The sequence below is a fragment of the Microtus ochrogaster genome, chromosome 22 (assembly GCF_000317375.1).
Source record: "Microtus ochrogaster isolate Prairie Vole_2 chromosome 22, MicOch1.0, whole genome shotgun sequence".
Lineage (NCBI taxonomy): Eukaryota > Metazoa > Chordata > Mammalia > Rodentia > Cricetidae > Microtus > Microtus ochrogaster.
The window spans coordinates 28581664-28593145 of NC_022023.1; the positions used below are offsets into that span (position 1 = coordinate 28581664).

The window sequence follows — 11482 nt, forward strand, 5'->3', positions numbered from 1 at the left end:
TGAGTGGTTTGAACCATTGAGCCCCCTCCCTAGCCCCCGGGCCTGTGCTTCACTAGTAGATTGATGACCCATCTGTAGAGCATGCTCAATCGTGGTGGCCTCCAGCTGCAAACAAAGACAGTGACAAAGAACAATGGGGCCAGAGTGTCTGGCCACCTTAGCACTGGTCCTGTCCCATACTGACCAACTCAGACCCTGGGCAACTTAATCGCTAAGCTTCGAGTTCCTCATCTGTGCAGTCAGAACTGTTGTAGTGTCTCCTGCGTGGGGATGCTCAGGGGGCTACAGTGGTGCCCCTTATCTCTCACAACCAGGATGCCTGACATAGACAGTGCAGACCTCCATGTCCTCTGGGTGTTGCCTACGTGCCTGCAGCATTGCCACCTAGTAGCTAAGCTAACGCACCATACATTTTACACCCTCCCGAGAAGCGTCACCACTCTCTTCTTTGTGGTCCTTAATAAGGAACTTTTAGGTTACTTGAATACAAGCACTGGGATGTTGTGGCAATTGATCTGGTCATGGAGACATCTACCAGGTGACTAATGGGTAGGTGCAGCATACATTGTGGATACCCTGGATAAGCAGATGATTTATGGGTTTTGGTGGAGGTAGAGTGAGATCATGTGAGATTTCATCATACTGCTCGGAACAATACATAATTTACAACTCAAGCAAGAGGATTAGGGTGGAGCTCAGGAGCAGAGTCTTCATCTAGTTTACATCAGGCCCCTTATTGTGTCCCCCCCCCAAAAAAAAAACAAACAAGCGAAATAATCTTAGGAATTGATCATTTCCTGAATTTTCCATTTAACATTTCCAGGCTGTGGGTGATGGGGTGACTGAATTGGAGGAAAATGGGCTCCTGTACCACAGGGCCGCTGTAGATGGACTAGGCTACAGCTACTGAGCTCAGCTTGGTGTCCCGTCTTGGTGATCCCAGCCCAGTGACTGCCTCACACCCACCTTCAGGCCAGGGTTCTTCCGCATACGGAGCCTTCCCATCCACATGTCCGTCAGCAGCATCTGGCTGCAGGTGTGAGCAATGAAGTCCCGGTGCTTGGCTGCCACAGCCAGCTTGAGGCAGGTCGAGTTGCTCCAGTTTTTGAGCTCGTAGGTCAGAAGTTTCATGGCCACCTGCTCATCGTGCTTGTAAGACTGATCTAAGAGCTCCACCGCAAGCTGCCCAAAATCTCTGCAGGGAAGAAGACGTCGGTGGTGATGAAGCCAACAGTGGCTGTGAGTTTGTACTTAAATGTACATGTCCATGGGGATGTGGGGAGCCATAAGACACAGAACACAGGATTGAAAGTAGCTTTAATGTCCTCTTTAAGGTCTTAAGACCTGTCACCAGAGAAAGGAGACAGCAAGTAGCAGGATTAATGATAGGTCAGAGAGGGAACAGGTTGCTCTTCCTGCAAACAGGGCTTTAGGTAGACCTATCTATGTCCTTCAGGAATTGAGTGGGGCTGGTGGAACACCAGAATGACTTGTGAGTGTTCGTTAGGTTCTGATTTTAAATGTGGCTGCTGGACATGCTGATGCGTTGACACAAGCCAATCATTTAAACCATGTGCTTTTCTTGTACTGTGTAAGACTTCAACAAGGCATTGATTACAAGATAATTCAACATGCTCAGTGCAATGAAACAAAGTGTAGCTGTCATAGGGCCCAGAGCAGGACATCTGATGGTTAATGGCAGGGTAATTGTAGGAGTCAAGGGCATGGAGAAGGTGACATGGCTGTATTTTGAAAATAGTTTGTCCCTTTTTCCTCATGGCCACAATTCCAATATTTAATGACAGTGATAGCCATTTCCTATTCCTTTGACTTTTTTGCATGAGATATGATTAAAATATGGCCACATAGCGATCATTCCCTTCTGGTCTTGTTTCTCCATTTATAGGGCATTTTGTTGAAGTTATGAAGATGAAAATGAAGGAGGGAGAGTGGCCATTCCTGTCCCTTGAAGATGCTACAGCGTACAGTACTTTCTTGTTCTGGTCCTAGGCTGCAGGGTGACATATCACCAAGGGAGGATGCTCTAGAAGGCAGGATTGCATCTAGAATAGCTGCATCACCCAAGGTAGGTGAACATATCTCTGTTTTAAAAGTCCTTTGGGCTCAGGATTTATAGAGATGGCTGTGTGGCTAAGAGCATTTGTTTCTTCTGTGGAGGAGCCTGGTTCAGTGCCCAGCACCCACATGGTGACTCACAACCACCTGTAACTCCAACTCCAGGGCACTGGACGCCCTCTTCTGACCTCCTCAGACACCAAGCATACAGGCGGGATGGCGCACACGTGTGTGCGTACACACACACAGACACAGACAAAACATTCATATTCATAAAATAAATCTAAGAGAAAACCATTTAAAGCCTCGGGTTCTAACAGTTAGCCTACTAATCATCTTGGAAATCATTGCATCTAGAACAAAAGCAGAAGGCTTCCAAAGCCCTCAGATGCTGGCACTACTGCCTGACTGGATCTGCCTCAAGTTTATATGCTTATAAATTCTTCCATGGGCTTCGTATTTCCAGTCTGGCATGTGACAAACTTGGAAAGGTCTGGTTGCTCCTAACAACAGAAGAAACGCTGAACAAGCTGGAGATCAGCATCCCTTCTTCGCTCCATCACAGGGAAGAATTCTATATCTAGACTGCAGGGGCAGGCAGGCAGACACGGAATCATTGCTCACTGTAGCGGACATGCCCGCAGAACCAGGGCAAACTCGGGAAACACAACATGAGCTATAACCCATGTATTGCTAAATGCTTGCTGTGGCCAAGTCCAAATAGGATCAAGTCTAGGGCCCTACCCAGCCAGGTTCTAACAGCGAATGTACAGAACAACCCCTCTTCCAATAGGGGGAAGGGGAAAGGAGCCACATTAAAATCTGGGAGTAAGCTCTGCCCTCCTTTTCCAGGCCTGCCCCGGGAGAAATGAGCTAAACAGAAAACCTAGCCTACTGTGAGTATCTGCATGAAGAGAAAACACCAACACCAGCCCCCTTTAGCCATCTGCCCCAGCTACAGGGGAAGAAAAATCCAGAAGTCCTCCTGATGTTCAGAGCCCAGTGTGTAGTTGTGTTGAGGTTTATACAGCACAAGCAAGTTCTCTTTATGGGAATCTATTTCACTACCTTGTTAGCATAAAAGGGGCTTTGATAACTGGCATGGGAAAGCAGCAGAGTAAACCAGTAACAACCCAGAAATAGCCCAGGGGACAGCAGTGAAAAATACTGACAGACACGATGAGCAGGGCGGTTTATGAGTAAGCCTCAACCACAACGGTCCTCAAAGGGGAAGCTCAGCGGCCATGCCTTTAAGGGGAGAGCACCAGAGCAGTAGCCAATCTGGGTCTCACATTCCTTCAAGATCCTCACTTGGAATTGTTGTCCAGGTCCTGTGAGATGTCATCTACCAACTCGCTCTCGGAGGACTCATGGGCCATGGCCTTGTAGAGCTTGCAGGCCACCAAGGCCTTGGCCATGCTCTCCTCCCCACGCTGCCACAGGAAGATGGCCATCTTCTGGCGCTTCATGAGCACAGCCCACACCATGAGCTCGTGAAACGGGTACTGGAACCGACTCACAGCCGGGTCGTCCACGTCAATGTCAATCTCTTCCTCTTTCTTCTTCTTCTTTTTCTTCTTCCCTTTGGCTGGAGGTTCATCATCCTGGGAGGAAAGAAACATGGCTTCTTAAAAAAAAAAGGCTCTTCTTAAATTGACAACAAATTAGCTCTTCAGGAGCTACAGGAGGGAGAGGAAGGCTTCCATGTCAGAAGCAGCAGAGAGACTTGGTGAGCTCCAGGCTTTGGGCTCCACTCTGCATACTGATTCCTTTGAGAAGGCTCCGCGTGTTTACTATGCGGAAGCCAAGTGATCTGAAAAGGAATGCTGCTATTTGAGTAACTTATCCCACCGGGTCAGCAGCTGTTTTTCCCCAGAAAGTTTAAACCAAGGAGACAAAGCAAACAGCTGAAAAACCTCCCCATAAACCAAATACAGATAGCCCAACAGGAAAGGTGAAGTCACCCTTTGTCTCTTCAGGGACATCTTCCAACACAGTGGAACACTGATACTTGTTTGTAAGATATAGCTGAGCCAAGAACTGATGGAGACAGTGTAGTGGGGCCTGGTAGCACAGGCCTGTAATACCAGGTAACCCGGAGGCTGAGGCAGAGCTCAGCAAGGTCAAGACCTTCCTGGGCTACTGAGAGAGTCAAAGGCAAGCCTGGGCAACCGCGTGAGATTCCCCTCAGAATAAAAGTAAAGGCTTGCTGTGCAAACATGAGGAACTGAGTTTGGATCCCTATGCCATGTAGAAAGTCAGCCAAGACAGCAAGGGCTTGTAACCCCAGCCCTGGGAGGCAGAGACAAGAGGATCTCTGGGCTTGATGGCCAAGTCAGTCTAGCCAATCAGTGAGGTCCAGCTTCAGGGAAAGACTGTCTCAAAAAATAAGGGGAAGGGAAAAAAAGGGATGGAGGAATATGTGCATCTTTTAAAAATCAGGAGATTGGTAAGTGGGCCAGGACGCTCCTGCTGTCAAGCCCAAGGACCAGAATTCAAAGACTTCAATTCCCACCACCTACATGATGGAAGGAGAGAACAGACTTCTACAAGCTGTTCACTGACCTCTACTGGCATATATTTTGTGTCTGTGTGTGCACACATGCATACATAAACACATACATATGCACACAATGTAATTAAAAAGAAAACTCAGAATAAGAACTATGCTTCACTAAGCTATCGGACAGGCGGAAGAGGCTAGAATGGTGTGTAAAGGCTTGTAAAAGTGAACTTGGAAGTCTCTTTTAGGAAAAATGGAAATGAGCAAGTTCAACATTGTAAGACAGGAAGACCGGATGAATTTGTATTCTCGGTGCCTGTCCTTGAGGAAATGAAATATCAAGTAAAAGCAGGCCTGGGAGCAGAGTATTCCAGAGGCACATTAAACAGATCTTTGTGACCAGGTTGGTCCTACCAGACGGAAGGACTTGAGAAAGGAAATAATAGAAGATGAGGGGCTCACGAGATAGAGCCGGAGTTGGGCCTTAGCTGTGAGTTCTGAACTGAAGCCTTTTTAACAAAATCATCCAGAATGGGACGCTGTTGAGCATGGCAGTTTAATTATAAAACACTCAACAATAGCCGAGTGCCATTCTGAGTGCAGCGTTTGCTCCCACTGCCCCAGGGCGGTGTGGTTTTGTGTGTGTCTGTGTCTTGTTTTTCTTAGTGCTTCATTTTTAAAGCTTCTTGTTACTGGTGCCGTCAACTCTTTTGTCCCGTGAGGAGGGTACTTGAGTTGATCTTCCTGATGTCAAATAGTATTCTTTGCTGATAGTCATTTTGCTAAAGAAATACAGCAATAAAAATGACTCCTAATGACATTCCTTTGTACCCATAGACGGGTTCCTCTCTCGGCCATCATCAGAGAAGCTTCCTCCTGCAGTAGATGGGAACCAACACAGAGATCCACAACTGGATGTTGTGCAAAGACCTTGAAACTCTCAGTTCTAAATGGGATGTTTTCACCAAGTCCCTCCCCTCTGGGCTCAGGGAGCTTTGAAGAAGAGGAGGCAGAAAAGTTATAAGATCCAGAGGTACTGGAAGACACCAAAGAGACAGTGTCTTCTAGATAATACAGGGTTGATCTGTTAGAGACTGTGGCTACATGCACAGGGCCTGCCAGATACAAACCAGACAGGGTCCCAGCACCGAGATGAAGAAGTGGGCTCGAATGTCTATCCCCAGCCAAGAAGCTATTTCCAATTGATAACTGCGAGAAAAGGAGTCTCACTGGGTATACAAACCAGATTTAAGGACCAGCCTATACCCAGCAGCAGATGGGCACAAAATGAACTCAGTGATATCTTAGAAGATTTTTTTTGTCTCATATTGCTGTTTGAGCTTTTTTAAAAAAAAAAAAGAAAAAAAGAGAAAAGAAAAGAATAAAAGGAAAAAATTTACTGGTCCTTGACTTGTATATTATGGCTTATGGTTTTGAGGTTGTATGGGTTTTGCTTGCTTGCTTGTGGTTTGGGGTGTGTGTGTGTGTGTGAGTGTGTGTGTGTGTGTGTGGTGTGTGTATCTGCATTTCTCATGCTCTTTCTTAGTTTCTTTTTCTTTTCTTGTTAGTTTATTTTGTCTTATCCTTGTTTGTCTTTTTTATTTATGTGTTTTTCTGTTTGTTTACTTGGTGGGTTGGTTTTTCAAGGCTGGGTTTCTCAGTAGCTGTGGAGCCAGTCCTGGAACTTGCTCTGTAGACCAGGCTGGCTTTGAACTCACAGGGATCCGCCTGCCTCTGCCTCCTGAGTACTGGGATTAAAGGCGTGCAACACCACAGCCCAGTATGTGTTTGTTTTTTTAAAAGAGAAAAAAGGCATGCAGTTGGAAGAGTTCGGAGGTGGAGAGGATCTGTGAGGAGATGGAAGGCAACCATGATCAGAATATATTCTATAAAAAAAAACTTTATTTTTAATTAAAAAAGATTAGGAATGTCATACAGTTTTGAGTTCCCTCATTAGCACCTACTGACAAATGATCATGTCATATCTTTTCCTTATTTATCTTAACAATAAGGTCATATATTAAAGACTTGCTAATATTAAATTTTATTTGCATTCTTAGGAAATCTTAATTTCTTATTTAGGCATTAAAAAGTTTTATTGAGTTCTTTGGTATTTTATGGCTTTTAGATGATAGAAATAACATTGTTCTCTAAGGGTTTCTGTTACTATTTCTTTGGAAATTGATTTTACAAACTTTATAGAATTAATTAGCTAGCCTCCATCTCTAAAAGTATCTGTTATCCCATAGACACCTTCAACAGATACTGTGGGCTATTATCATTGTTTCTGGCTACCTTCTAGAACCTGATCATAAGATCCCATTCCTGTGGGCACCATATACTTGAGTCAAGGAGAAGTCAAGCTGGTAAGACCTGGGAACTTCATCCCTGCTGGCTTTCATAGAGCTAGAAGGTTCTGTACACACTACCAGGGAAGAAAGCTAATCACCCCTTCCCCCGCAGGGAATCCTGTGAGCTACAGCAATGATTGGCCTGGCAAGACATACCACCAGTGCAATAGCAGTGTGAATGTTAGGGTAGCGACAACACCTTTCTGACCAGATTAAAGGCTAGCTTCACCAGATGGAACTCTTGTTCCTGTCCCTGCTACTGGGCCCCAAACCCATGGCTGGCCGTGTCAGAGGCCTTCGGGAATAACTTACTATATCTGCAAAATGGACATAGTATCAAACTGCCCCCTAACGTATTTTTAATGCTCGTAGATCAGAACACCTTTCAAACCTTATTAGAGAAGCTTCTTTATACAGTAGAGACTGCGGAGTGCTCATCTCTCAGGGGATATTTACATCACAGTTTCTTTCTCCAAGGCTTGGAGGCCATTGCAGAAAAAGGGGAAGAGAAATTGTAAGAGCCAGAGGTAGCTGATATCTGCATTGAAACAGTACTTGCTAGACATGACAGAGCCGTTGCCTCTGTGAACTCACAGTGGCCATGACTGTATGCCCAAGACCTGTATAAGATCAAGCCAACCAAAATCCCAGCATGGATGGGAGAGGAGCTTATCAAGTCCACCCCTAACTGAGGCGTGACTGGTAATTGACATCTATGAGGGCAAATAGAATCAGTTTTCTTCAGGGCTGAGGTTTCTGAGAGGCTAGCCATGCTTCGGTAGATGGTCCTACATCCATGTACATACAGGCAGCATCCAGTGAACTCAGTGGCTTTAAAAAACGGCCCACGGAGTTGTGAGTGAAGGACCATGTGTGGATATGGGAGGAATTGGAGGGGAGTGAATGAGGGTGCATTTCATTAATCGGAACACATTAGATTCACGTATGAAATTCTTAACAAAAAAGAAAATTAAATTGTTAAGATATGATAAGCTTAGGCTGCGGAGATGGCTCAGTGCTTGGCTCTGAAGTGTGAGGACTGAGTTCGAATCCCTAGAACTCACGAAGAAGCTGGGCAGGTGTCATACCTGCGTGGAGTCCTGCCCTTGGGAGGCAGAGACAGCTTTCCCAGGCCACGTTGGTTAGATAAAGTAGTTGTAACTAACATGCTCCAGGTCAGGCAGAGAGCCTGCCTCAATAAATACAGTGGAGAGCAACTGGGGAAGACGTGAGGACAACCATTCACCTGTGTGTGTGCGTGTGCACACACGCACACACATATACCCACACGCAAGCACATACACACACACACATATACCCATACGCAAGCACACACACACACACACGCACAAACACACTGAAAAACACAGCCTCCCCTAGTACTTAAAATTTTTAAAGGTGTCTGACCTTTTTGACGATTCCTTCAACCCATCTAATATTTTGGTATAGAGTACTTATTCATGGAAAACATCCCTCAATTTTCTGTTACTCTGAATCTAACCATTTCCACAGAGTGACTGAAGTGTCATAAACAACCCCGTTCTACTTACTTCCATTCCCAGAAGTTTAAGTGCTTTCGGCTGCATGATGAAGAAGCAGGAAAAAGAAATAAATTTACTCAGGTGAGTACAGTGTTAATTAAGTTAAATAGTCTGTATCGCTACTAATTAATGGCAACATCCAAGAGGAGGAAATGCTTGCACATAAACTGCTTCTGTCAGCAGAAGTCAGTTTGGAAAGACAGACAGACACACGGCCCTCCTCGGAAGTAGAGCCAAACAAATCTCCAGCACGGATTGTGGAGCAGGAGTGAGGCCTACTCCCCCGCAGATCTGATGTTTACATGACTGGGGTTTTGATGGACTGGAGCAACCAGAAGCATTAGGGCAGGTCAGGAACTAGCTTTAATTTTGGTAGAGGAATAGAGTCTATTGTGGTAGGGTGGGGATGGCTTGCCACAGCTGTCTTGGATTCCTTGGCTGTACTGTGAGTTTGGCTATAATTGTTTGACCAGCGGGGAGCCCTGACTTGGGCGGGGGCGGGGGCGGGGGCGGGGGGAGTAACAGATGCTTTTTTTATGTTTTAGAAGTTGACAACAGCTCCAGTGATTGGTGGGAGGAGGGGTTGAGAGAGTAGAGACAGGGGACCAGGAGGAAGGCTATTGTGGGGAAAGAGGGAGGGCAGACTGCTTGACAGGTTGCACTGACTGACCCAGTATTTGAGGTGATATGAGAGGCAGCACGTGGCCCCCGGAAGCCTCACACTGGGGGGTCAGGACAGAGGCAGTGTGGGTGTACTCTGGGACAGATGACATGAAGAGCTAGGTTCTGCACGGGGAGATTTATTGGGAAGCATAGTAAGGAACCACATGCCACTCTGGGGGGACACAGGACATGGTGTGGCCGCTGATCTGTACCCTCTTAGGGCCAAACAAGTTGTTATAGAGAGTTCGGAAACTCTTCCGGGTGTAGTTGCAGCGGTAGGCGCCTCCCATGAGATACTCCAGCACCAGCCCTATGTCGATGAGGCTGATGTGGTAATCAGGTGGAAGGTTGCTCTGCAAAAGAAGAAGTTCACAGTGAGGACAGCATCCCCCAAGTTAGGCCACATCACCCCAGGAGCAGCTTGGCTGTTACTATAACAACCATGTTCAGTCTGTTACCATATGGTGTGTGGGGATGATTCCAAACATTGGCATCAGCTCTTGCATTGAGAAGGAAGAGTTAAAAACTCAGGCGCTGCAGAGTCTATGGCAAGCCCATGGCCAGGCAGAGTGGTTTGCAGCTGGTATGGGGAGGTGGAAGGAGCAGTGTGGTGCCAGCGCAATATAAGCGTTTATTTGTATGACACATACCCTGGATAACCCCCTGGAGAGGAGATGCTAGCTTCAGGGAGGGGCCAAGCTTCATTTGGGAAGCAGAGGGTCTTATGGGAACCTATAGGTGGCCAACGTATATTTCAGGGCCAGGAACCCCTCTGGTGAAAGCTTAAGTGGTAGTCAGTGACTCTGGGGGACACCAGATCTTCAGTAAAAAACACAACCAGCACCTGTCTGATCTGACAAGAAGCCACCAAAGGGGCTGAATCTTATCAACGTGGAAGAGGATCTGCTGGGACAGAGTCCCGGTGGTGAGAAGCAACGGCCTGAAGCGAGGCACTCATCTATATGCTAGACTAGCTACACTGGCTGAACCTTTGTTCCTGAAATCTATATTTCTTAAGATCCTATTATGTTCATTGACCATGCTGGGTATCTTTTACTCTTGGGACTTTTCTTTTTCAGTGCCGAGGACCAAGTTCAGGGTTTCACACATGGGAGGTATGCACTCTACTGTTGAGCTACATCCCAGCCGAAGATTCCTTGTTGGCGACCAGGAGCTGGATGCTGGGGAGAGGGATGAAGCTGTGAAGAGCGGAGTGCGGCATCATATGGAACCCTCAGGAGTGTCTGGAGGTGCCTGGGTGCATTGTTTAGGGGCGAGTAAGGGTTTCCATGAGGTGATGACATAGGAGCAATGGAGCAGGAATGATGGGGTGCAAAGAGAAAGAGCGAGTGCTCCGGGAGGGGTCACAGGTCCGGGCCAGGCCCAGTGGAAATGTGTATGTACTGGGACAAGCTTGAACTTCAGAATTCTGCCATGGAACGCTTTGGAGATGCTGGTTATGAACAGGGAATCAAGTGATGAGCAGGAGGACTACAGGAGAGAGGGCGATTACTGAAGTCATTCAGCTGGGAAACAGTTGGGATTAAACACGGATCATTGCACTTCCTCCCTAAAGGGAGGATTTTGTGTAGGTGAGTACTGAATTCTCAGCTGAAACTTATTTTTTTTTAACAACAACAAAAACTGTATTAAAATAAGATTAGGATATTTACCAATCTAGGCTTCCCTCTGGACTTATTATTATATTATTCTTATTTTTTTCCCACACTCCCCTGGGGAGAAGGAAGGATGGAAGATGAGTGGGGAAAATAATAATGATAATAATAAGTTCAGAAGGAAGCCTAGATTGGTAAGTATCCTAATCCTATTTGGATGCAGTTTTTGCTGTTGGTAAAAAGCTTCAGCTGACAATACAATACTCACTACACGAACTCCTTCATTTAATGAGAGTGGAAGGAGACGAGGTTGGAAATCAGTCTTCTACTCTAAAAGTGTAAAAGGGCAGAGTTTTCCTTTTTAAAGTGTGTTAAAATTAAATGTGTATGTTTACATATATATATTATATATATAAATAACATATATATCCTCCTTGGAAAAAAGAAGAAAGTTTACACTTCCTAGTCTTTCTTCCACCTGGGTCTTGAGGGAGGAAGCAGAATGTGTGTTGTTCCTTTGCGGAACTACAGTTCCCAGCGTTCTCCTGGATACGGACATATTCCCAGAAGCCTTTGCATTCCCCGTTAAAAAGTAGGGGTTGCTAGGACCCCCCCCTCTCTCTCCCTGCCTTTCCTGTCGTGTCTGCACACCTTTTCCTGTTTGTTGTTACCCCTCCCCCATTAAAAGTGCACCCACGTGGGACCGCCACGTGTCTGTGTCTTCTTCCTCGC

General features: G+C 46.2%; 1 protein-coding gene across 1 annotated transcript in view; it reads right to left on the bottom strand.

Annotated features, from left to right (window-relative positions):
- Positions 1 to 11482, bottom strand: part of Trpm1 (transient receptor potential cation channel subfamily M member 1) — a 102364-nt gene that overhangs the window by 33269 nt on the left and 57613 nt on the right. The window contains exons 14-17 of the mRNA XM_005357808.2: positions 9347 to 9487; positions 8481 to 8510; positions 3388 to 3680; positions 967 to 1195 (exon numbers count right to left, since the gene is read on the bottom strand). Of these exons, the coding sequence (XP_005357865.1) occupies positions 967 to 1195; positions 3388 to 3680; positions 8481 to 8510; positions 9347 to 9487 (693 nt within the window). The remainder of the gene's footprint in view (positions 1 to 966; positions 1196 to 3387; positions 3681 to 8480; positions 8511 to 9346; positions 9488 to 11482) is intronic.